This window comes from Solanum tuberosum, unplaced genomic scaffold, assembly GCF_000226075.1.
Source record: "Solanum tuberosum cultivar DM 1-3 516 R44 unplaced genomic scaffold, SolTub_3.0 scf00117, whole genome shotgun sequence".
In the NCBI taxonomy this organism is placed as follows: Eukaryota; Viridiplantae; Streptophyta; class Magnoliopsida; order Solanales; family Solanaceae; genus Solanum; species Solanum tuberosum.
In genome coordinates, this window is record NW_006239041.1 from 1,035,955 (window position 1) to 1,061,533 (window position 25,579).

Here is a 25,579-nt window from a genome sequence, read left to right on the forward strand (position 1 = left end):
AAAAAATTGGGAAATGAGGATGCGATGGGGTTTAGGGTTTAGGATTTTGGATTTAGGGTTTAGGGTGTAGGGTTTACGGTTTGGAGTTTAAGGTTTAGGGTTTGGGGTTAAGTGTATTGTGTTTAGGGTTTAGGTTTTAAGGTTTAGGGATTAGGATTTTGGGTCAAGGGTTTAACGTTTAGGGTTTAGGGTTTAAGTTTTAGGGTAAATAAGGTATAGGGTTTATGGTATGGGGTTTTGGGTTTAGGGTTTAGGGTTTAGGGTATGGGGTTTTGGGTTTATGGTTTAGGGTATGGGGTTTATGGTTTAGGGTTTGGTGTATAGGGTTTAGGGTTAGGGTTTAGGGTTTGAGATAGACGGTTTGGATTTTAAGGCCTAGGGTTTGGGGTTTGGATTTAGGGTTAAGTGTATTGGGTTTAGGGTTTAGGTTTTAAGGTTTAGGGATTAGGATTTAGGGTCAAGGGTTTAACGTTTAGGCTTTAGGGTTTAAGGTTTAGGGTAAATATGGTATAAGGTTTATGTCATAGGGTTTAGGGTTTAGGGTATGGGGTTTATGGTTTAGGGTTTGGTGTATAGGGTTTAGGGTTTAGGGTTAGGGTTTATGGTTTGAGATATAGGGTTTAGGTCTTAGGGTTTAGGGCTTAGGTTGGGTTTGGGGTTTAGGGCTTAGGTTGGGTTTGGGGTTTAGGGTTTATGGTTTGGGGTTTAGGGTTTTGAGTTTTGAGTTGTGAGTTTAGGGTTTAGGGTTTTGGATTTAGGTTTTAGGGTTTCTAATTTAGGTTTTAGGGTTTAGGGTTTAAGGGTTAGGTGTTAGGGTTTAGGGATTTGGGTTTTGAGTTTAGGGTTTAGGGTTTAGGTTTCCAAGTCTAGATTTTAGGTTTTAAGGTTTAAGGTTTATGGTTTAGGGTTAGGGTTTAGGTTTATAGGTTTAGGGTTTAGGGTTTTGTATTTAGGTCTTAATGTTTAGGGTATAGAGTTTTGGGTTTAAGTTTTAGGGTTAGGGTTTAGAGTTTAGGGTTTAGGGTTTAGGGTTTAGGGTTTAGGGTTTAGGGTTTAGGGTTTAGGGTTTAGGGTTTAGGGTTTAGGGTTTAGGGTTTAGGGTTTAGGGTTTAGGGTTTAGGGTTTAGGGTTTAGGGTTTAGGGTTTAGGGTTTAGGGTTTAGGGTTTAGGGTTTAGGGTTTAGGGTTTAGGGTTTAGGGTTTAGGGTTTAGGGTTTAGGGTTTAGGGTTTAGGGTTTAGGGTTTAGGGTTTAGGGTTTAGGGTTTAGGGTTTAGGGTTTAGGGTTTAGGGTTTAGGGTTTAGGGTTTAGGGTTTAGGGTTTAGGGTTTAGGGTTTAGGGTTTAGGGTTTAGGGTTTAGGGTTTAGGGTTTAGGGTTTAGGGTTTAGGGTTTAGGGTTTAGGGTTTAGGGTTTAGGGTTTAGGGTTTAGGGTTTAGGGTTTAGGGTTTAGGGTTTAGGGTTTAGGGTTTAGGGTTTAGGGTTTAGGGTTTAGGGTTTAGGGTTTAGGGTTTAGGGTTTAGGGTTTAGGGTTTAGGGTTTAGGGTTTAGGGTTTAGGGTTTAGGGTTTAGGGTTTAGGGTTTAGGGTTTAGGGTTTAGGGTTTAGGGTTTAGGGTTTAGGGTTTAGGGTTTAGGGTTTAGGGTTTAGGGTTTAGGGTTTAGGGTTTAGGGTTTAGGGTTTAGGGTTTAGGGTTTAGGGTTTAGGGTTTAGGGTTTAGGGTTTAGGGTTTAGGGTTTAGGGTTTAGGGTTTAGGGTTTAGGGTTTAGGGTTTAGGGTTTAGGGTTTAGGGTTTAGGGTTTAGGGTTTAGGGTTTAGGGTTTAGGGTTTAGGGTTTAGGGTTTAGGGTTTAGGGTTTAGGGTTTAGGGTTTAGGGTTTAGGGTTTAGGGTTTAGGGTTTAGGGATTTAGATTGTAGGTTTAGGGTTTAGGGTTCAGGTTATAGAGTTTAGGGTTTAGGGTATTGAGTTTAGGTTTTAGGGTTTGGAGTTTAGGATTTGGTGTTTGGGGTTTAGGTTTTAGGGTTTAGGGTTTAGGGTTTGGGGTTTAGGGTTTAGGGTATGGGGTTTAGGGTTTAGGGATTAGGGCTTAGTGTATAGTGTTTAGAGTTTAGGATGTAGGGTTTAGGGTTTTTTTAAATTTTATTTGAACGACCCTTGGAGGGGGAGGGGGGGGGTCAGGGGTTCAGCAACACCCCTAGGCCTTAACATAAATAAAACAAAAATAAGTACAAGGAGTGGGTCATAAAACCTTACCTCCGATCTTTTGTTGGTTCAAGAGTCGACCTTCCTACTAAGGAAAATCAATCTATCCCCATATTAGGAAAGGAAACCTAGCACAAAGCACCTAAGGAGAGGACTCCTCTCAATACAAAGATACTACGAAAGCGTAAATAAAGGAGACTCTCCCCTTACAAAAGGAAAGAGATTAAAAAAGAGCCTATTCAAAGAAACTATACCTATTCTTTGACATAGTCAAGTTGAAAAGGATAAAAACCTATAATAGTTATTCAAGGCGCCTTTTGATTGTTTTTAGCTTCCTTCTTCTGAAATTGATCGTGCCTATCCTCTCCAATAAGTAGCTTCCCTTAACTGGAACAGGTAATTGGTTAAGAGTGTAAAATAATTGAGGAATGTCTTTCTTGTGGCTCAATTTGGCTAGAAAGTCAGTCGTAGTGTTGGCTTCCCTGTAGGTATGCAAACATTGAAATGCTTCCATCTGTTGAATGAGATTCTGCAGCTCCTTAACATATTGTTGCATCTTCCATAGAGGGATGGTATTAAGGTTTAGCCAGTGGGTGAGGAGTTCTGAATCCACTTCCAATACCACCTTCCTAGAGCCATATTGATAGCACCAGTTTAAACCAAAAATTGCAGCCTGGACCTCTGCCTAATTATTGGTGCCTATACCAAGGGGTATTGTGAATGCAAAAATAAGCTCCCCTGCTTGATCCCTAAGAATGCCTTCCTCTCCTATCTTGCCGGGATTAGCTAAAGCACTGCCATCAGTGTTCAATTTACAGAAGTTAACAGGAGGTTTAGTCCAGCTGACAAGCTTGACTCCTATTTCATGAGAGCATTGCTGAACATAACTGATCATTTCATGCCAAGAGCTAGGCCATTTCAGATAAGGGAAGACAGTATTGAGAAGGAGGGAAGTGTCTTTGAAGATAATGAATTTGACTCTTGTAGTGCTAGAGTGTTTCCCTCCATATTTAACTGACCACCTGTTCTTCCAAAGGTTCTAGCTGATGATAATAGGCATTGCATGATACAAAATTTTCTATACATTTTTGTTCTCCATGGTACACCATCTCGTGATCAGATTCTTCAAAGGAACTCTGTCCTGTCTAACACCAAATATAACTGAATGAAATTGCCAAATGTGGTTAGCAAAATATCCAGTCACAAAAATGTGGTCAATAGTATCCCATCCAGGCTTGATGCAACAGGAACACTTAACAAGGGCCACTCCAAATGAAGTTGTTTTGTCATTTGTAGGAAGTTTCCCTCTCAAGGCTCTCCATAGTAGAAAGGAGACCTTGAAGGGAATGTGTCTGTGTCAAATATAATTGTACAACTTGATTTTGGGCCTTTTAGTTCTAATACTCTCCCATGCAGAAGCACAAGTGAATCTCCCATTATCAGTAAGTTTCCATATAGGTTGGTCTGCAACACCTTCTTGAAACTGAATTTGCACATTTAAAATCATTGGAACCATCAAGGGAGGTGCATGCTATCTAACCATATTCTCATTCCACCCTCCATTAAGTATGTATTGAGAGACAATAGTTTTGTTGAGCCTAGTGCTTTCATTGGTATGATGAGCAAGAGGGCTTTCTCCTAGCCAATCATCCCACCAAAAACTACAAGTACCAGAATGAATCTTCCAAATAATGTGCTCTTCTACCTTAGATTTGTTTTGGTTCATATATTTCCAAACCAATGACTGACCCATATCCCAGTTCTTAGCCACAAGATTAGCTCTTTGACAATACTTGGCCTTGATGAATTGCCCCCATAAGGAATTAGTACTTCTAAAGTGCCACCACTATTTATACTGAAGGGAAGTCCAGATATCATTGAGGTGTCTGACCTCCAGACCACCTTCGTCATAAGGAAATGTGATGTTCTCCCAAGAAGCCTAGTGATATTTTTTCTTGTCTTTTTATCTTCCCCAGAAAAAATCAGCATTTAATCTTTTGATGTATTGAAGGTGGTTTTGGGAGGGGAAATAGCAGCCATGGTGTGAATGGAAATGGACTGGAGGATATGTTTCACTAGAGTTAATCTACCCCCAAAATTTAACATCCTAGCTTGCCACTCACTAGGGTTTAGGGTTTAGGGTGTAGGAATTACGATTTAGAGTTTAGGGTTTAGGGTTTGGGTTTGGGGTTTGGGTTTAGGGTTAAGGTTTTAGAGTTTAGGGTTTAGGGTTTAGGGTTTAGGGTTTAGGGTCTAGGGTCTAGGGTTTAACATTTAGGGTTTAGTGTTTAGGGTAGTGTTTAGGGTTTTGGGTATAGGGTTTTTGGTTTAGGGTTTGGGGTAAAGGGTTTAGGGTTCGCGGTTAGGGTTTAGGGTTTGAGATTTACGGTTTGGGGTTTAAGGTTTAGGGTTCAGGGTTTAGATTTTTGGGATAGGGTTTAGGGTTTGGAGTTCAAGGTTTGTGGTTTTGGGTTTTGGGTTTGGGGTTTAGGGTTTAAGGTTTAGTGTTTAGGGTTAGGGTTTAGAGTTTTGGGTTTAGAATTTTGGCTTTAGGGTTTAGGGTTTAGGATTTAGGGTTTCAAGTTTGGTTTTGAGGTTTTGTGTATTGGGTTTTGGGTTTATGGTTTGGGGTTTTAGGTTTAGGGTTTAGGGTTTGGAGTTTGGGGTTTAGGGTTTAGAGTGTAGTGTTTAGGGTTTAGGGTTTAGGGTTTGGGGTATAGAGTTTAGGATTTAGGTTTAGGGTTCATGGTTTGGGGTTTAGGGTTTAGGGTTTGGGGTTTGGGGTTTAGGGTTTAGGGTTTAGGGTTTGCAGTTTAGGGTTTGGGGTTTAGGATTTAGGGATTAGGGTTAGGTGTTTAGGGTTTAGGGTTTGGGTTTTAGTGTTTAGGGTTTAGGGCTTAGGTATTAAATTTTTTCTAAGTGTCCAAATTCATTTCTTTTTCTGAACTCTTTTATTTCAGCTTCAAAATTAGGCGAAGTATGGGAGTTTTTTTGGCCTAAAATTTTTTCTCTATATCCAAATTCATTTCTTCTTCTTCTAAATTCATTTTTCATCCATCCCTTAACTGTTTTATTACTAATTAAGATCATGAAATACTTGTTAACTAGTTTTAATCATCAAATTATGCAATCAAAATCTTACAAGAGATGAACTTCTTTGATGCTTAATTTTTTTTTACGTTTCCAAATTCACTTCTTCTTCTTCCACACTTATTTTTCTTTATTCCTCAATTATTTAACTTTTAATTAACATCTTTAATTACTTTTTAACTAGTTTCTAATCAGCAAATTAGTTCGTTGAACCTTCAAATTAAGTAATAACACGTAATTTTTCTACTTTTGTTACTTAGTTTGTTTTGAGTCCAATCTTTTTGTTATTGTCTCATCTTAGTTTGTTGATAACCTTCTTGATTCATGTCCATTAGTTTTTTTTTGTTTTTTTTTATCATTATTCTTTAAGAGTGAAGAGAATCCACTCCATCACCAAGAATATGTTACCTTGAGTTGGTTGGCTAAGCTAGTTCACTATCTATTTTGAGATGACGCCATAGAAGAGTGGTGTGAATAATTTTTCTACTGACCTGTTTGTTTAGGTTTATAGGTCTGAGGGAGGGATCATTTTCATTTCGCTATCGAGATTCATGTTCTATGAGCACACATTACTTGTTTGCTTCAATACAAGGAAATATTGAAAAGGTTATTCAATTAGTTACTGAGATGACACCCGATGAATTAGAAAGACAATTGAAGGGTACTACTCATCGTGATGAAGAACTTAAGGAGTTGCACAACTAAGGTGAAGAAACTTCACCTTATGAGCTAGAAGGTAACAATTCTTATTCTTGCACTTCCTTAAACTCAGAAATTGATTGTGTGGCTAGTAGCCAATTGAGTATATGTGATAGCTTGGTTTCATGTGAGCTTAACGATTCTCTGCTACATAGTGATAATGTATTTGTTGAGAGTGTTTAGAGTTTAGGGTTTAGGGAGTAAATTTTTTTCTAAGTGTCCAAATTCATTTCTTCTTCTGAACTCTTTTATTTCAGCCTCAAAATTTGGCTAAGTATGGGAATGTTTTGGGTTTAAAATTTTTTCTCTGTCCAAATTCATTTCTTCTTCTTCTTGTAAATTCATTTTTTGTCCATTCCTTAGGGTTTAGGGTTTGGGGTTAAGGGTATTGGGTTTAGGGTTTAGTGTTTAAGGTTTGGGGCTTAGGGTTTAGGGTTTAGAGTTTACCTTTTTTTCGGATCATCCTTCTTCTAGAGTCAAAAGAATCCACTCCATGACAAAGAATATGTGACCTTGAGTTGGTTGGCAAAGCTAGTTCACTATCAATTTTGTGGCTAGCAGCCAATTGAATATACGTGATATCTTGGTTTCATGTGAGCTTAACAATTCTCTGCCACATAGTGGTAATGTATTTTGGTGAGAGTGTTCATTCACTAGTTTATCCTAGTGATGACCGAGTATGATGTAAAATGGATTACATCAAGCCTATCCATTCAAGAACTTCAATGCTTTGATGGAGTGTTCACAAGGATGGAGGTTGTTTGGCATGTATGGATGCTAATGAGGGAGTTACATGCCTTTCATGGGAACATATGCACCTTGAAGGAGCTCCCAGTTGGGCAACACCATGCTTGGATGATAGTTTGGAGCATGGGAGGCCTAAACGAAAAGAGGAGGAGCAAGTGAAGAGTGTGCTCTATTCGGCGAGCTGAAGGACACCTAGGCGACTCTCCAAAGCCGTTTGGTGAGGAGGGTTCCAAGATGGCCAACTTGCCCAAGGAGCTATGAAGGGGAAAAATGCTCATTAGGCGAGCTGAAGATCATCAGCGCATTGCCAAGTTGATTGGGCGATGGTCTCCAGATCGCCCAAATTTCCAGTAGCTCCCCAGCCAAGGCAAGGAACATGATTCCTCACCGACCACATTGGGCGCATCGCCGAGCCATTAGTGAGACCGACTTGGCTCACCCATTGGCCCATTTTGGGTCACTTTTGGGCCCATTTATGTAATAAGTCCTTACACTATAAATAGGTGTCTTAGGGTTCATTTAGAGTTAGACTATTTTGAATATTGATGAATGATAAATTTAACTCCTTGTGTGAGTGTTGAAAGCTTGGTAAGCTTTTGTTGAACATTATTTAGAAATGAGGGTTGCTTGGGATATCGATTCCCTTGAAGTGTTCGTAAGAGGTAGGTGCTATTGTAGGATTACGGATCTAGGTCATTGGGTTTGATATACCCTTTAATTGCTTTTTGTTTCCTCTTTGTGTGTCTATCTATTTATCTTGATATGGTACTTCTTAGGATCTAGATTGGAGGTTATTGGATTTAATACCTTCTTTAGTTGCCAATTGTTTCTTATCTTGTATTTCTTCTTCTATCTTTCTTTTGTTTCCACTGTTTTTTGTGATTCTCCTTGTGAGAATTACATTAGAGTAGATTCTTCTTGTATAATAATTTTTGTCCACTTAGTGTTGACTCTTGTGCCTTGAGTTACATTATATTATCATGTAGTTCTTTTTCATGTTTTTATAATGTACATATTGAGAATGTGGATACAATAGTTGAGGGTTGAGGGTTGAGGGTTAGGGTTACATGTTTAGGGTTTAGGGTTTAGGGTTTATAGTTTAGGGTTTAGAGTTTAGGGTGTAGGGTTTATTGTTTAGGGTTTAGAGTTTAGGCTTTAGGTTTATGGTTTAGGGTTTAGCTTTTTTTTTATTTTTTTATTTTTTTTAATGACCCTTGGGTGGGTCAGGGGCTTAGCAACACCCCCAGGCCTTAACATAAATAAAACAAAATAAGTACAAGGAGGGGGACATAAAACCTTACCTCCGGTCCGATGTTGGTTCAAGGGTCGAATTTCCTACTAAGGATATTCAACTCATCCCCATGCTATTAAAAGGAAACCTAGTTCTAAGCACCTAAGGAGAGGACTCCTCTCAATACAAGGAAACTAGGAAAAATATAAATAAGGGAGACTCTCCCCTTACAAACGAAAGAGAAAAAGCCTATTCAAAAAAACTAATACCTACTTCTAGACATAGTCAAGTTGAAAAGGGAGGGAAACCTTGATCAAGGTGGTTTGTTAATCCTTTTCAGCTTCCTTCTTCTGAAATTGATCATACCCATCTTCTCCAATAAGTAGCTTCCTTTGACCGGAATAGGTAGTTGGTGGAGAGTGTAAAATAGTTGAGGAATATCTTTCTGGTGACTCAACTTGGCAAGAAAGTTAGCCGTGGTGTTGGCTTCTCTGTAGGTATGGAGGCATTGGAATGCTTCCATCTGTTGACTGAGGTTTTGTAGTTCCTGAACATACTGTTGTATCTTCCATGGAGGATTAATATTGAGATTTAGCCAGTGAGTGAGTAGTTCTGAGTCTACTTCTACCACAACCTTCCTGTAGCCATGTTGATAGCACCAGTTAAGACCAAATATCTTCCTGTAGCCATGTTGATACCACCAGTTAAGACCAAATACAACTGCTTGAACTTCTGCCTGGTTATTGGTACTTGTACCAAGAGGTACTGTGAATGCAAAAATAATATCCCCTGCCTGGTCTCTGAGGATGCCTCCCCCACCTATCATGCCAGGATTCGCTAATGCACTATCATCCGTGTTCAATTTACAGTAGTTTACCGGTGGTTTGCTCCAGATGACAGGTCTGACTCCTATTTCATGAGAGCATTGCTGGACATAATTGAGAAGTTCCTGCCAAGAGCTAGGCCATTGCAGATAGGGAAAGACAGTATTGAGGAGGAGGGAGATGTCTTTAAAGATCATGAACTTGACTCTTGTGATGCTAGATTGTTTCCCTCCATATTTAGCTGAGCACCTATTCTTCCAGAGGTTCCAGCTGATAATGATAGGCATTGCATGATACAGTAGTTTCTGAACATCATTTCTATATTCCATGGTCCACCATCTCGCGATTAGATTCCTCAGGGGGATCCTGTCCTGCCTAATTCCAAACATATTTGAGTGAAGTTGCCAAATGTGGTTAACAAAGTGTCCTGTGGCAAAGATGTGATCAATAGTGTCCCATCCCGACTTGATGCAGCAAGAGCACCTTGCAGGAGTTACTCCAAAAGCAGCTGTTCTGTCATTCGTAGGAAGTTTCCCTCTCAAAGCTCTCCATAAAAAAAAGGAGACCTTGAAGGGAATGTGTCTATGCCAAATGTATTTGTGCAGCTTGCTTCTTGGTCTCTTGTTTCTGATACTCTCCCATGCAGAGGCACAAGTGAATTTTCCATTATCGGTAAGCTTCTATATTGGTTGGTCTGCAACTCCTTCTTGAAACTGAATCTGTACCTTCAAAAATTTTGGGATCAACAAGGGGGGTGCATGTTGTCTAACCATATTCTCGTTCCACCCTCAATTAAGAATGAATTGCGAGACCGTAGTGTTGTTAAGTCTAGTGCTTTTATTGGTATGATGAGCAAGAGGACCATCCCCTAGCCAATCATCCCACCAGAAGCTGCAGGTACCTGAGTGTATCTTCCAATTGATGTGCTCTTCTACCAGGGGTTTGTTTTGGCTCATATACTTCCAAACCAATGACTGACCCGTATCCCACTTCTTGGCGACTGGATTAGCTCTTTGGCAATACTTGGCCTTGATGAATTGTCCCCATAATGAGTGAGTACTTCTAAACTACCACCATTGTTTATACTGGAGAGAAGTGCATATATCCTTTAGGTGTCTTACTTCCAGACCACCTTCATCATAAGGAAAGGTGATGTTCTCCCAAGAAGCCCAATGATATTTTTTCTTATCTTTTTCCCTTCCCCAGAAGAAATCTGCAGTTAAACTTTTTATGTATTGAAGAGTGGTTTTGAGAGGGGAAATAACAGCCATGGTGTGAATGGGAATGGACTGAAGAACATGTTTCACTAGAGTTAATCTACCTCCAAAATTTAACAACCTAGCTTGCCACCCACAGATCCTTTTAGCCACCTTATCCACCAGCTGGGAGTAATAGATGATTCTCTGTCCTCCAATATACAAAGGACATCCCAGATAGTTAATCGGACTGTCCTTCTGTGTAAAACCAGTTTCCTCTTTAATCATATCAGTAATGTCTTGGGGAGAGTCCACAGGAATCATGAAATGGCTCTTGTCTCTGTTAATAAGTTGATTAAAGACTTGTTCATAAGTAGTCAGGGTCTTCATAATAAGTTGAATACCAAGTCTCTTGCCAGAGGTAAATATAATAACATCATCTGCAAAGTTAAGATGGTTTATCTGAGGGCCTCTAAGTTCCATATGGAAACCTTGATAGTTCTGGTTCAAATAAATGTTGTTCAGCATCCTTGACATCACTTCAGCTCCTAAAATAAATAGGGCTAGTGACAAAGGGTCACCTTGTTTCAAACCTCTCGTAGAATGGAAAAATCCATGCCTGGCTCCATTGATAATAACCGAGTACCAATTGTTGCTCATAATCCTCCATATCATATCAATGAAGAATTCACTAAAGCCCATTTTCCTCATGACCATACAAGTATAAGCCCAGGACACTCTATCATAGGCCTTGGCTATGCCAAGCTTTATCACTACATTATCCCCCTCCTTGGGCTTCTTGATGCCATGAATGATCTCCTGAGCCAGCATAATGTTTTCAGAAATGCTTCTACCTCTTACAAAGCCACTCTGATTTTCTGAAATACGGTTTGACAAGATAGGTGCAATTCTGATACTAAGGAGCTTGGAAATGATCTTATTTGAGAAATTGCTCAAGCTTATAGGCCTGAATTCAGACAGTTTGTTGGGATGATCAACCTTTGGAAGAAGAACCAAACAGGTATGAGTCATGTATTTAGGCATATTGTGACCACAGAAGAAGGCTAGCATTGCTCTGTAGAGGTCCTCTTTGAGGATGTCCCAACACACCTGGAAAATTTTTCCATTCGTACCATCCGGTCCTGCTGCTGAATTAGGATTAATGGCAAAAACCACCAGTTTCACTTCATCAATAGTAGGATCATCCTTTAGAGCCTGGTTTTGTTCATCAGTGATCAGTCTAGGTATGCATTGAAGGATCTCCTCATTGATGTTATCTTGGTGGCCTGTAAAAATATTTTGGAAGTGTTAACAGGGCAGCTCCAGCAATATTAACATCTCCCTGTATCCATTCTCCACTTTCATTACTGATCTGGTGGATGAATAACTTTCTCCTTCTTCCTCTCATAAGAGCATGAAAATATTTTGTATTGGCATCTCCTTCCCTGAACCACTGAAGTTGAGTCTTTTGTTTAAGAATAGCAGCCTCCATTTACAGAAATTTAATATACCCAACATTAACACAATGGAGCTTAGTTCTACTGTCTGCAGTATTATTATGTAATACATCTATCTCTGCATTTCTAACCTTCTCTTCGAACTCTTTAACTGTAGCAAATATGTCCCCATATTCTCTTTTAGACCAAGCACTGAGAGTGGAGACCAGCCTCTTCATTTTTTGATGCAAGCACCACATAGGATCCCCTGTAACTTCCTTTTCCCAGCAGTTTTGGACAGTGCTCATGAAGTTTTCATTTTCCACCCAAAGATGTAGGAACTTGAAGTATTTGATAGTGTGCTCCTGTTTGTCAATCATTTCCAATAACAAAGGATTGTGATCAGACCCTACAGAGGGTAAATGTGTTATAACTGTCTGAGGCATCTTTTCTAGCTAGTGATCATTAACCATAGCTCTATCAAGTCTCTTCCACACTCTTGCTTCTTCAGCCCTATTATTACACCAAGTGTATTGAGAACCACTGTATCCCAGATCAATAAGCCCACTAGCTTCAATCACACTGATGAATTCAAAGCTCTTGTTCATGTTGTAAGGTATTCCCCCCTTCTTTTCATCAATAGAAATGATCACATTGAAATCACCTATTGTACACCAAGGAATTTTCACAGTGGACAAGTGAATGAATCTGTCCCACAAAGTCCTTCTGAGCTCATCCTTACACTTAGCATACCCAAAAGTGATCATGAATTTCTCAGGGTTCCCTGTGTGTTTCATCTCACAGGTCACTTGTTGGTCATCAGATTCTAAGCTGGTACAGTCGTAGTCAATAGTCCAAAAAAACCAAATCTTACCATTTTGGTTAGAGAAGACATTGTCCATATTGAGCTGAATTCTGTAGTTATTAAGCTGGGAATTATCTGAAAATGGTTCAAGAAATGCAATCATAGAGAGGTTATGAATTTTCTTGAGATTATGGACCCTTTCCAGTGATCCTTTGGGATTGATACTTCTAGTATTACAACACATGGCTTTAATCATTAAAAACCTTTGCTTTTGGACCTAGTAATGGTTCTGCTCGAGTTAGCAGATGTACTTATAGAGGCCTGTCTGGTTTGTTGCCTGACTTGTTTCCTCCCTCTAGGTGATAGACATTGTTGATCAGCAATAGCTTGGATTTCTGCTTGAGACTTACTCTGGAAAGTGGATCCAAAGGCCTTAATCAGGTGAGCACTAGTCTCATCTTCCTCCTCTGCATTGAGAGACTGATTGTCTTCATCAAATTCATCTTCAGAGTTTAAGACATCATAATCTGATCTCTGATTCTGATTCTGATTTCTTGTAACCTTCTTACCCTGAAAATTCTTACCATTGCTTTCAGCCTCTTGTTGTTGTTTTCTCTTCATAGCTTCCCTTTTTTTCTTACTTGGCTTGCCTTGTGATCTGTTGTTAGTGTGGTTCCCTGGACTCTCATTAATAGGAGAGACTTGAGATATATTAACCCTTGATACCTGTTGAATCTGAGAATTACCAGCACCCTTCAGTTTAGTACCAGACGCCTGAGTTTGAGACAGAACACCATTTCCTGTTCCCTCAATACCTTTGTCTTTTTGTCTGTTTATTTGTGGGGTGTGCTGATTATTCTGTATAAGAGTAGTGGTAGCAGGAGCTCTAAAGTCTGTTCTATGGTCGAGGTGAATTTCCTCATGCAGAACATGAGGTAGACTCCCCCCTTTGGTAACCCCTTCCTGCAAGTTAGTTGGCTTCTCCTTACATCCCCCATCCAAACCTCCAGCAGCTTCATCAGCAATTACAACATTCGCACTAGGCTCAGTAAAGGGGGGTTGGGATATGGGGAGAACTGAGTCAATACCTGGGATCTTGTTACTTGTGGTTGCAGCATCCTGTTTCTCTTGCATATTTATATTGTTGTGAGGGTTTAATAAAGATGGATCTATCTCTGACCCTTGTATTGAAAGAAGTTCTTGGCCTGCACTTTTGCTGTTGTGACCCTCCTCAGTATTGCCTTTGTCCTGCTGTTCCTGTAAATCTAAATTAATATAATTATTTTGAGTAGGAATTGTAGATAACATACATGGTGGAGTTTGGTCCTTTTGACTGTTGTCCATGGTGTCTTTATGGTTAGGAGAAACAGGTCTCCATGCAGTCTTGGGGTTGGAGTGTTCCTGGTTTTTGTTCTATTTTCTTTTCTGAGTTTTCCACTAGCCCTCTTGTTCAGGTATTTCCTGCCCATGTTGATTTTGTATATGATTCTCCCTTTTCTTTTCTGGAAGTTGCTGATGTTGTGAACTGGTAGTTGCCCCTGATATATCACTGTGATGAGTTTGTATAATTTTGGTGCCACCTTTCTGTTGTATCTACCTTTATTCTTGCTCCTTTTTTCAGTTTCCATTTCTTTTCTTTTTTTTGAAATCCTCATCTCTCCTTTTGATAGTACAATCATTTTCCATGTGCCCTTGGTGTTTACAATACATACAGTAATCCGGGATTCCTTCATATTGGATTTTTTGCCACCTTCCTTTGTTGGGATCAGAATTCTTAAATCCCACCCAAACATGTGGAGGTCTCTCCTTGGTAAGATCAATTTGAATCTTTACCCTAGCCATACTTCCCCTGGTTTTCTAGGATGAAGGTGAATCAAGATATAAAACCTTGCCAATGGGGCTCAAAATAATCGTCAAGAGGACCTTGTTGTAGCAATGCCAAGGGAGTTCAGGTAAGGCAACCCATATAGGAACTATAGGGGTCTCTTCTTCAGGTGTAAACTCCGGGGTCCAGGCTTGGATTCTCATTAATTGACCCTCTATACTCATCCTTTGTTTGGTCCAAACCGTAACATAATCAAACTCGTTATCAAGATCAATGTACTCATGTCTAGAGTCATAGTGTGTTATTTTAACTCCTCCAGTAAGCTGAGTTTGAATGGTAAAGCTCTTTCTAATGATCTCCATTTTAGGCATGGTGTTGGTAAACTTGCCCACTAGAGTGTGTTTACAGCTTTCTGCAAGTTTGATGTTATAATCATCCTCTTCTAGCAGCACTGCTGGCAGCCCTTGTCTAGTAGTGAAAACAGGACTATCTAAAACTATAGGAATTTCATTCTTTGATTGATTATATCTCAAGCGAGCAGCAAACGATTGAACAATAGTGAAAGGTGCAGGTTCATGAATTATATCCTGTTTATTATTATTTTGAGCCTGTCCAGTTTGCTGCTTGTTTGGTTGTTTCACAATTCCTTGAGCAGCCGTATGATTAGCTTGATGAGTATCATTTCTATTCCTCTGAGAGTTAGGATCATACCTAGTATAATTGTTGGAGATCTTAGGGAAGTTGTTCTGATATGCCAAGTTAGCTCTGTCATTGCCCTGTTGGATCCTAGTAGTTCCTCCCGGTTGATTTATGTCCTTATGCTGCTCCATTTGGCCCTCCTTGGCTTTCTGAACCTGTTTGTTTCCCTGTTCCGACAATTCAACAATTCTACTAATTTGCTCATTTACCCCATTGTGTAAATGAGCATCAGCGTTAGTAGCATCAGTTTGTGCATTGTTTTCCTTATTTGATTTACCTAACAGCACTACTTTGCCTTTGGTTTGTTGCCCTGAACTTGTTTGTTCCTTACTTTGCTGATGATCATGGCCAGGTTCCTCAGTTGGTCTGTCCTGTGTTGATGAGTCCTGCAATGCACAAGGAATGGAATTTGGAGTTATGTTCAGTGAATTACCTGCAACCCCAAATGAAAAATTCGAAGATTGAGCTTCTTTAGATAGGTTTGCTGAAGCCTGTTTCATTGCGATCTGATCGATTGCCTGCTGTTCAGGTAAGTTCATTTGCTGCATTGAATTATTTTCCTCTTGCATTGTTTTTGTCCCTGTTGAAACAATTGCTCCCACATGAACATTATGTCCTACTGATGCAGCTGGGAATGAGTCATTTTGTTCCACTTCCTGCTCTCTTTGACTGGTTCCCTTATTCATATTCAACATTACTTCAGCAGGTTGAATTGATTGGTTATTATTGGTGTTTCCTTCATCCAAATTGCTTGAAATCTCTGATGGATGAATGTCCACCGGAGGGGATAAGTTTCTTTTCCCAGCCTTTGCGTATATTCTGGCGACATGAATTCGGTTTTTGTCGGAATTCTCACCGGCGACGATTCCACCATCCATTTTGCTTGAATTTTCTGGGAGATGAACCTCATCATGAGGGGAGTAATCCCCAGTGACTGAATCTGCTCGAATTTGGCTAGAGGTAGCTCGAATTTGAGGGCACATTTCTGGCGACGAGTTCGCGATTCTCTTAGAAATCGCCTCACGATTTCTGGCGATTGGAACGGTGGAATCACTTGGTTTTTTGCTATGTTGTAGATCGAGATTAGTAGATTCCATATTTCCAATCCCTTTTCCTCGAATCAAAGTGTTATCTCCTGTGGAAATGAATTCTCGCGTGCCTTCTAACTCTTTAACAGAAATCGCAGTATTGATCGCATTTGTGTTTTGCAATTTCGTGGAGTTATGGGATGAATTAGAGAGAGTGGCTAACTGGGTTTTGTTGCTATCATTCAGGCGCCCCTTTTGCAATTCATCCGGAGGTCTGGGGAGCTCCGGCGGCGTCTCACGCGCCATTCCGGCTGTGCGCGTAGAAGCTGAATTTAAAGCCTTCAACGGCTATATTTGGAAGCGCTCTTTTCAGAAAGAGAAAGTAGAGAGAGAAAAAAATTAGAGAAATGAAGTTGCGATGGGGTTTAGAATTTAGGGTTTAGGATTTAGGGTTTAGGGTTTAGGGTTTAGGGTGTAGGGGTTAGGGTTTAGGGCTTAGGGGTTAGGGGTTAGGGGTTAGGGGTTAGGGCTTAGGGCTTAGGGCTTAGGGCTTAGGGCTTAGGGTGACATAAATTAAAAGATAGATAGGTAGACATAAAAAGAGGAAACAAAGAGCAACCTAAGGGTATATTAAACCCAAAAACCTCAATTCCTTAATCTAACAAGAAGCACCTAACTCTTACGATGACCTCGAGGGAATCAATATCCGAAGCAACTGACGTTTCTAAAAAAGGTTCAACAAAAGCTTACCAAGCATTCAAACACTCACAGAAGGAGTTCAATTCATCATTCATCAATATTCAAAATGGTCTAACCTAAAATGAACTCCTAAAGGCCTTTTTATAGTATTAGGCATTATTACATAGATGGGCCCAAAAGTGACTCGAAATGGCCAATGGGTGAGCTAAGTCGGGATCGCCTAATCCTTTTGGTGAGTCGTCGATTAGTTGGCGATGTGCACTGCTCCTTTGCCTTCTCTCTTGATGGCTACTGTAACTTTCGGTGGTCTAGGGTCAATGGGCAATGCGTCGAATGTCCTCCATGCTCGCTGAATGGGCAGCCTTCTCTTGCAGCTCATTGGATCAATTGGAGATCTTGGAACCCTTGCCAAAGGGCTTTGGTGAGTCGCCGAAGTGTCCTGCACCTCACCGAATGGAGTTCATTCTTCACTTGGTCCTCCTCGCTTCGTTAGGCTTCCCACGCTCCAATCTATCATCCAAGCATGGTGTTGCCCAACTAGGAGTTCCTTCAAGGTCCATATGTTCCCATGCAAGGCATGGAACCCCCTCATTGGCATCCATACATGCCAAACAACCTCCATCTTTGTGAGCACTCCATCAAAGCATTGAAGTTCGTGAATGGATAGCCTTGATGTAATCCGTATTACATCATTCTCCCCTTCTTGAAAAGGATTCGTCATCGAATCCATACCTTGCAAAACCATAGGGGAAGCAAACAGTACAAAGATCCTCATGGCATGAGGGTTAGCATTAGCAATAACAATTTCATCAACATGACAAGGATGCACAAATTTAACATATAACCAAGCATCACAAATATCAACAAAGGGTTTGCAACCTATCAAAGTAATCAATACTTAGCTAAGAAAGAGACATTGACAAACAGGTAGACCTAAGTAGCCAATACACATTAACAAGAGTATGTAAGCCCTCATTGGTTCCACATTCAAACAAGCACAAGGCCTCCCTTATGTCAAGTTGCATATGAACATTTTCATACCTAAGTGCAAAGGCACAAGGAGTGTTGACCCAAATTAAGACCCCATCCAATGCACTAGATAACTTCAAGAGAGTGATTATTCCCAATTCATGAGCACGTTCAAGTACATAAGTATCCCCCACCCAATTGGTAAATATACCTCATTCAAGCACATTGGATCAAGTAATAACACCACAGAAGAATCATGCAAATGACAGATGGTGTTACTACCTCACTCAGCACACTTAAAGATGACACTGGGGTCAAATGGAAAAGGATTGCATAGCATCGAGTCAAGGAGACTCTCATTTTCCCTATTTATACCACTACTAACATAAGATATGCAACCCACATAAGTATGAGTAGCATCATATGCAAGTAGATAAAAGTGAGTTCTCAAATCCAAACCTTGTAAAACCATATAGGTCATAAGTAAGAAGCTTATCCTCTTAGCATGATGGGTAGTACAAAAGTTAGCACTTAAAACATTTAATCGAGGAGACTCAAACTCTAGGAACAACCAAACATTTTCTATTGTCATGGCTATTAAGATCACAAATGGAGAACAAGGAAAATGGTTATTCTTCTTAACAACATGGTAGTACCACCCAACTGATGATACTCCCACCAGTTCAAATACCCTCAAACATCCACCGGGATCAGCAGTGATGCAATATGGATTTCATCAAGGTCAATTACTAGAAGCCAAGCTCAAAACCTTCAAAGGATGCAAGGGTTATTTATGAATATGGAGGTGCTCGAGATAGTGTTGATGAAAAAAAATAACTTTTATACCTTCAATGTTACAGAAGAAGGCATTGTTGGCGAGCAGGGCCCACTTGGTGCATCGCCCAAAGGCTTAGGCGATGGTCCCAGATCGCCTAATGTCCCAGAACGTGACCATGGATGAATATCATGCAGAGAAGCTCGCCTACAAGGTTGGCGCATCGCCCAACCCACTTGGTGACCTGACCCAGCTCGTCTAGTAGGTTGGTGGATCTCCCAACCTACTTGGTGATCCGACTCAGTTCGCCCATTGTCATTCCGGGTCACTTTTGGGCCCTTTTATGTAAAACCTATAAATAGCTAGCAAGGGTTCATTTTAGACTTAGACTATTTTGAATATTGATGAATGATCATTTTAACTCCTTGTGTGAGTGATGAAAGCTTGGTAAGCTTTTGTTGAACATTGATTGGAAACGAGGGTTGCTTGGGATCTTGATTCCCTTGAGGTCTTCGTAAGAGGTATGTGCTATTGTAGGATTAACGGATTGAGATCATTGGGTTTAATATACCCTTTGATTGGTTTTTGTTTCCTTTATGTGTTTCTATCTATTTATCTTGATTAGGTGCTAGTGTAGGGGTTGTAATTGGAGGTTTTAGGATTTCATACATCCTTTAGTTGCCAATTGTTCCTCTTCTTGTGTCTCTTCTTCTATATTTTGTTTTGTTTCTGCATCGATTGTGATTCCCTTTGTGAGAACTACATCAGTTGGTATCAGAGTCAAGCTTAGTATCGTTCCTACGATTCTAGTCTTGGGTTTGTTGCTACAAAAAAATTTGTTCATTTTCGGTTTTGTGAATTTGCTAAAATGGGTTTCTTAAAATTAAGTCTTGTTTGAGTTTGTAAGGTTGGAATAGTGTTCTCCAACCCTATTTGAGTTTTAGGCTGAGATTGGAAGGAGTTTGGAGGCTTGTTGAAGAATCCAACATTGAAGACTTGAAGAAGCTTGAAGAAGACAAAGTGGGTTTTAATATTTGAAGGATCTGGTTTGGAATTGAAGGTTAAAAAGTATTGGGTGTTGTTCCCCATATCAAGGAAAGCTTTCACCTAAATTTTTGTGAAATTTTGAGACAAAAATTCTAAGGATTTTATTTTGCTGTTCATCTTGTTCTTGAAGATTCTTGAAGAACATTCATCTCTTCAAGGAAGAGGATATTTGAAAAAGCAAGTGTTTGATTCAAAAGGGGAAGAAAGAGAAAGAGTGAAGTTGTTTGTATGAGGGAAATTACTAAAAGGGGTAGGTCCTAAAGGACAAAGGGACAAGAGCAGAAGGGACCACCAGATTTTGAATTTCAGAACATTGAATGAGCTGCAGAAGGTCCATTGGACAAGCACAAGCGGGTATCGCCCAAATAGTCGACGCCTCGCCCTTTGGGTAGGTTGTCCGCTGAATTGGCCACCCATTTGAGGGAGCTACTGGAGCATTCGGCTGAACCAAGCCTTGGTCGCCGAGTCCCATTGGTTCATCGCCGAACTACCACCCCTATCACCGAGTTGCCTTATCCGTTTGCAGAGTTTAGCGAGTCCATCTTCAAGTTGACGAGATGAACTTCAACTTAGGCAAAGAAAACAAGTCATTCCGCGATCGGAAACTCTAGTTACTCCTAATTTCATGTTCTAATTTCTTAGTTTCCTTTCTTTAGCTTCTAGTTCATTGTAAAGAATCCTAAACTGATTTTCAACTCGTAAATACTCTACTTGTTGACTATTGGTTATTGAATTCATTTCTTTGTTTGTGCCTTTTCTTTTCGTGCTTTTCTCGTTTTTACTTCGTAGTTAATTCTTGAGTCCAGTCCGTTTGTTTAATCAAGTCGTCCGTTCTTCTTCAAACAAGAATCCATTCCAACCTAGAGTTGAAATTGGTACCTGGTGATCGATGGAATATAACAATCAACATCAGTCGTGCCAATTGAGAGGCAATCAAAGATGTGTAAACACGAGTGATTGTGAGTTCAATTTATTAACGCTAACGTTGTATGCTGCTAGTTTTTGTGAGTTGTTTTAATGTCAGGTACAACGGAGGCAGGAATAGATACTCAAGCACCCATCAGAGAAATTACATTGGCAACTTTGTTGGAAGCGTTGAACAATGTGAGAGGTGATATAGCACGGATGGACGGTTGGATTGCTATGGTGGAAGGTCGAATCAACTCCAATGACTTTACACCACAAGCTACCTTTTGTGCTTCTACAAGTGGGCACGAACACACTCACTCTCCTACTCTCACACCCAGAACCCTCCACCAAGCCTTGCACCCAACATTTGTGCAATTGGGTTCAAATAGACAAAGTACCCATCGACCATTCCATTTTCCTCTTAGTCAAGAATCTCCACCAAATCAAAGCCATCCTTACCAAAACACCACCTAATCGAAATATTCCCTACCAAAAACCACAACCACAACCCAATCCCATGAATGAGGTGAGGATTGATGAAGATCAAGGAGGTTATGAGGGTGAAAGTGAAGAAGCCCCATTGAATGAGTGACCAAGGAATCGACAAAGAGGTCAATTGTTGCAAGGTGGACCAAGAGGTAGATTGGGTCCAATGCCATTTGAAATGAGGCAACATGGGAACCACCCCCAAGGTGGAGACCAATGGGATGTCAATGTCAATCAAGAAGTTGGTCAAGAAGTTAGAGAAGGACATGGTAACCGTTATCAAAGGGGTTACTACCACAATGGCCAAGGTGGCCATGGAGGCCGGATGTTCGTATCAATTCTTTCAAAATGACTTTTCCAACATTCAAAGGGGAATGCAATCCCGATGCTTACTTAGAATGAGAGTCGTAATGTGACCAAAATTTCAATGTGAATTAATTGGCAGAGGTCAAAAGTAGTTGTTAAGTTATCGCCCAATTCGAGGGGTATGCTGTCACATGGTAGGAATACATGAAGAGGTATTAGTTAATTGTCCAAGAAGGTCATCCTCCACCATGGCCCGAGTTGAAAAGATTGATGAAAGCCAAGTATGTTCTGGAAAGATACCGCCAAGGATTAGTTACCAAATTGTATAACTTGATGCAAGGAAGCAAAAATGATGAAGCCTATCATGATGAATTCCAAAACATCGTCATGAAGTTGGAATATAGAGAAATTGAAGAGCATGTCGTGATTCGCTTCAGAGTTGGGTTGAACAAAGAGATCTCTTTGAAGATGACCATTCATAGGTTTGCCACTTTGAATGATGTATTTGAGGCATCCCATGAGATAGATCTAGAATTCAAGGAGGAGAAGGTGGCTAAGTACAAGACTTCATCTTCTAATTCTTGGAGCAAGAACAAAGGGGGTACTCAAACATCGTCGGGTTGGAACAAGGGTTCGGATGTTAAGAAGCCTTATGAGAAGAAGCCCTTCGAAGGAAACACTCCAAAGTACCTACCAAGAAACAAAGGTATCACTGAACCAACCAAGTTCCCTAAAGGTATTCAATGTCACAAATGTAGGGGATGGGGTCATATAATGTGTGAGTGTCCTAATCGATTGATTGCTCTACTTCAAGGAGGGGAAATATATCTTAGTGAAGAAAAGGAGCAAGAAGAAGGTTGTGAAGAGGACCCTCAAGAGGAGGATTAGTTTAAAGATGGAGAAGATGAGGAACCAGACCTATGTGTCAAAAAAGGAGGGAGTGTCGCTCCTCTATATGTGGTGAGACAAGCATTTGTTAGTAAGGCCTTGGATGATCCGATCCAAAGAGAGAATCTATTTCACTCCAAATGCTTCATCAAGGATAATGTATGTTCCTTAATCATTGATAGCGGGAGTTCTGCAAATGTTGCTAGTACCGCATTAGTGGAATTCTTAAAACTTCCTACCACTAAGCATGCTACACATTACAAACTTCAATGGTTGAGTGAGTGTGGAGAATTGAGGGTGCATCGACAAGTGATGATCAAGTTTAATATTGGGAAGTATCAAGATGAGGTTCTATATGATGTGGTCCGAAAGCACGTTTGTCATGTGCTACTCGGGAGACCTTGGCAACATGATCATTCATCCAAATATGATGGGAGGACCAACAAGTATTCACTTGTGTTGAATGATCATAAATATGTTCTTCATCCTATTTCCTCCTCTCAAGTCAATGATATTTATCAAAGGATGAGTGAGTCGAGGGAAAAGAAGAAGTGTGAAGAGGAACATGTGGAGGCCGAGAGCCAAGAAGAGGAGGAGAGGAGGAAGTTGAAAGGAAAGGCCTAAGTATTGTTGGCTAATTACAAAGAAATAAGGGAGGAAATTGAGTCTGAAAGTTCTTTGATCCTTATCACACATAGGGATCATGTACTAAAAACTAACCAATCTCATTCTTCCCTTCCCAATTCTATTTCATTTCTTTTGCAGGATTATGAGGATGTCTTCCCAAAGGAACTTCCAAGTGGATTGCCCCCTCTCCGAGGAATTGAGCACCAAATTGATTTTGTGCCGGGATCACAATTGCCAAACAAGCTAGCGTATCGAAGCAATCCGGAGGACACCAAGGAGCTACAACGGCAAGTTGAGGAACTCCTCAACAAATGTTATGTGAAGGAGGCATGAGCCCATGTGCCGTGCCGGTTCTATTGGTTCAAAAGAAAGATGGAACATGGCGCATGGGTGTTGATTGCCAATCCATCAATAGAATTATGGTAAAATATAGTCATCCTATTCCTAGATTAGATGATATGCTTGATGAATTGAATGGCTCTTGTGTGTTTTCAAAGATTGATTTTAGGAGTGGTTTTCATCAAATCCGGAGGAACCCCGGTGATGAATATTAAACCGCATTCAAGACCAAGTTTGGTCTATATGAATGGTTGGTGATGCCATTTGGTCTCACTAATGCTCCTAGTACCTTTATGCGTCTCGTGAATAATGTGATGAAACCCTTTATAGGGAAATTTGTGGTTGTCTATTTTGGTGATATCTTGATTTATAGCAAGACCATGCATGATTATGTTGAGCATTTGAGATGTGTGTTTGATGTGCTTAGGAAGGAACAACTTTATGCTAATGTTGATAAGTGTTCATTTTATGTGGATGAAGTTACCTTCTTGGGTTTTGTTGTGAGTTCAAGAGGGGTTGAAGTTGACGTGTCTAAAGTTGATGCTATTAAGAATTGGCCAATTTAGAAATCCATAAGTGATATTCAAAGCTTTCATTGGTTGGCTAGCACCCCCCTTGACAAAGGTAATGCGAAAGGATAAACCTTTTAAGTGGGGAGAGAAACAAGCCAAGGGTTTTGAGGCTTTAAAATCTATGCTTAGTTCCCCTTCTTTGTTGCAATTACATGATTTTGATAAAACGTTTGAAGTGGAATGTGATGCTAGTAAAGTAGACATTGGAGCCATCTTAATGCAAGACCAAAAGCCCATTGCTTATTTTAGTAAAAAGCTAAAAGGTGCTACTTTGAATTATTCCACTTATGGTCTTGAATTGTATGCCTTGATTAGGGCTTTGGGTAATTGGCAGCGTTACTTGTGGCCTATGGAATTTTTCATTAGGACTGATCATGAGTCCCTAAAGCATATTCAGGCCCACGGAAAGTTGAACAAGAGGAACGGCAAATGGTCTGTATTCCTTGAAACTTTCCCTTATGTAATCCAATACAAAAAGGGAAAGGAAAATGTGGTGGCTGATGCCTTGTCTAGAAAACATGTGTTGATAAATACTTTGCCTTCCAAATTGATTGGCATTGAATGTTTGAAGGCATTGTATCCCAAGGATCCCGTGTTCGCTCAAATCTTCAAAGATTATGAGGAATGGGAGAGGGAAAGGTGTATGAGGGATAGTTCTTCTACTCCCTATTCCAAGTTTGATGGTTTCTTGTTCAAAGGTGAGATACTTTGTGTGCCTCTGAGCTCTTGGAGAGAACTATTTGTGAGGGAGGCATACAATAGGACTTTAATGGGTCATTTTGGTATTGAGAAAACTAGGGGAATTCTTGAGGAACAATTCTATTGGTCTAAAATGCATAAAGATGTTGTTCGAATTTGTGGTCAATGTGTTAAATGTCGACGTGCTAAGTCACGCCTCCTTCCCCATTGTTTATACACTCCCCTCCCCACCCTTCAAAGGCCTTGGTTTGATATTTCAATGGACTTTGTTTTGGGTTCGCCAAGGACCAAAAGAGGTAGAGATAGCATCTTTGTCGTCGTTCACCGATTTTCAAAGATGGCTCAGTTCATTCCCTGTCATAAATGTGATGATGCTACCAATGTAGCGTCTTTGTTTGTTGAGCATGCTGTTAAATTGCATGGAATTCCTCAAACCATTGTAAGTGATAGGAATCCAAAATTCCTTAGTCAGTTCTGGAAGGAATTGTGAGGTAGACTTGGTACAAAGTTGTTATCAACTTCGTGTCACCCACAAACTGATGGCCAAACTGAAGTTGTGAATAGAACCTTGGTTCTATGTTTCGTGCCATCGTGTAGGGAAAGTTGGCCTCGCGGGAGGAACATTTAACTTTAGTTGAGTTTGCATATAATCGAGCTATTCATAGTATTATTGGCATGAATCCATTTGAAGTGGTTTATGGTTTTAACCCCCTAACCCCTTTAGATCTCACTCCTCTTTCTCGAGTTGTTGTGTTAAGGTTAGATGGGAGTGAGAGAACTGAAGCCATGTGGAAGCTACATGAAAGGGTGTGGCTGCACTTAGAGAAGTCGAACAAAGATGTAGCAAAAAGGGCTAACAAGGGCCGTAAGGGGATCGTGTTTGAACCGGCTGATTGGGTGTGGGTACACTTTCGTAAGGAGCGTTTTCCCACCCATCATAGGATGAAGTTGATGCTGCGAGGTGATGGACGATTTCCAGTTATTGAGCGGCTCAACGACAATGCCTACAAGGTTGCCCTTCCTCCAGAATATCAAGTGCGCAACACTTTTAATGTGTGCGACCTGTCCCCTTTTCCAACTGTTGGTGATGATGATCCGTCGAATTTGAGTACAAATTCTTTTCAAGAAGGAGAGAATGATGCAATAAGAATTTCAACAAGGCCATTTACTGGAAGCCAAGCTCAAGACCTTCAAAGGATGCAAGGGTTATTTATGAAGATGGAAGTGCTCGAGATGGTGTTGATGACAAGCAAGGACTTTCATACCTTGAAGATTACAGAAGAAGGCACTATTGGTGAGCAGGGCCCACTTAGCGCGTCGTCCAAAGGCTTAGGTAATGGTCCCAGATCACCTAATGCCCCAGAACGTGACCATGGCTGAAGATCACGTAGAGAAGCTCACCTACAAGGTCAGCGTATCGCCCCACCCACTTGGAGACCCGACCCAGCCTGCCTAATGCTCCATTATGTGATCATGGCTGAAGAT

General features: G+C 40.4%; 2 protein-coding genes across 2 annotated transcripts; one reads left to right on the forward strand and one right to left on the reverse strand.

Annotated features, from left to right (window-relative positions):
• Window positions 1-8,278: 8,278 nt before the first annotated feature.
• Window positions 8,279-11,867, reverse strand: LOC107061108 (uncharacterized). Its single transcript, XM_015309891.1, has 4 exons — window positions 11,528-11,867; window positions 9,911-11,271; window positions 9,691-9,817; window positions 8,279-9,333 (listed from the first exon to the last, which is right to left on the reverse strand). Exons 1-4 carry the CDS (start codon window positions 11,865-11,867, stop codon window positions 8,279-8,281), a joined length of 2,883 nt encoding a protein of 960 aa, XP_015165377.1.
• Window positions 11,868-24,769: 12,902 nt separating this feature from the next.
• LOC107061109 (uncharacterized) lies at window positions 24,770-25,474 on the forward strand. The gene has a single exon (XM_015309892.1). The coding sequence runs from the start codon at window positions 24,770-24,772 to the stop codon at window positions 25,472-25,474; it is 705 nt and encodes a 234-aa protein (XP_015165378.1).
• The last annotated feature ends 105 nt before the right edge of the window (window positions 25,475-25,579 follow it).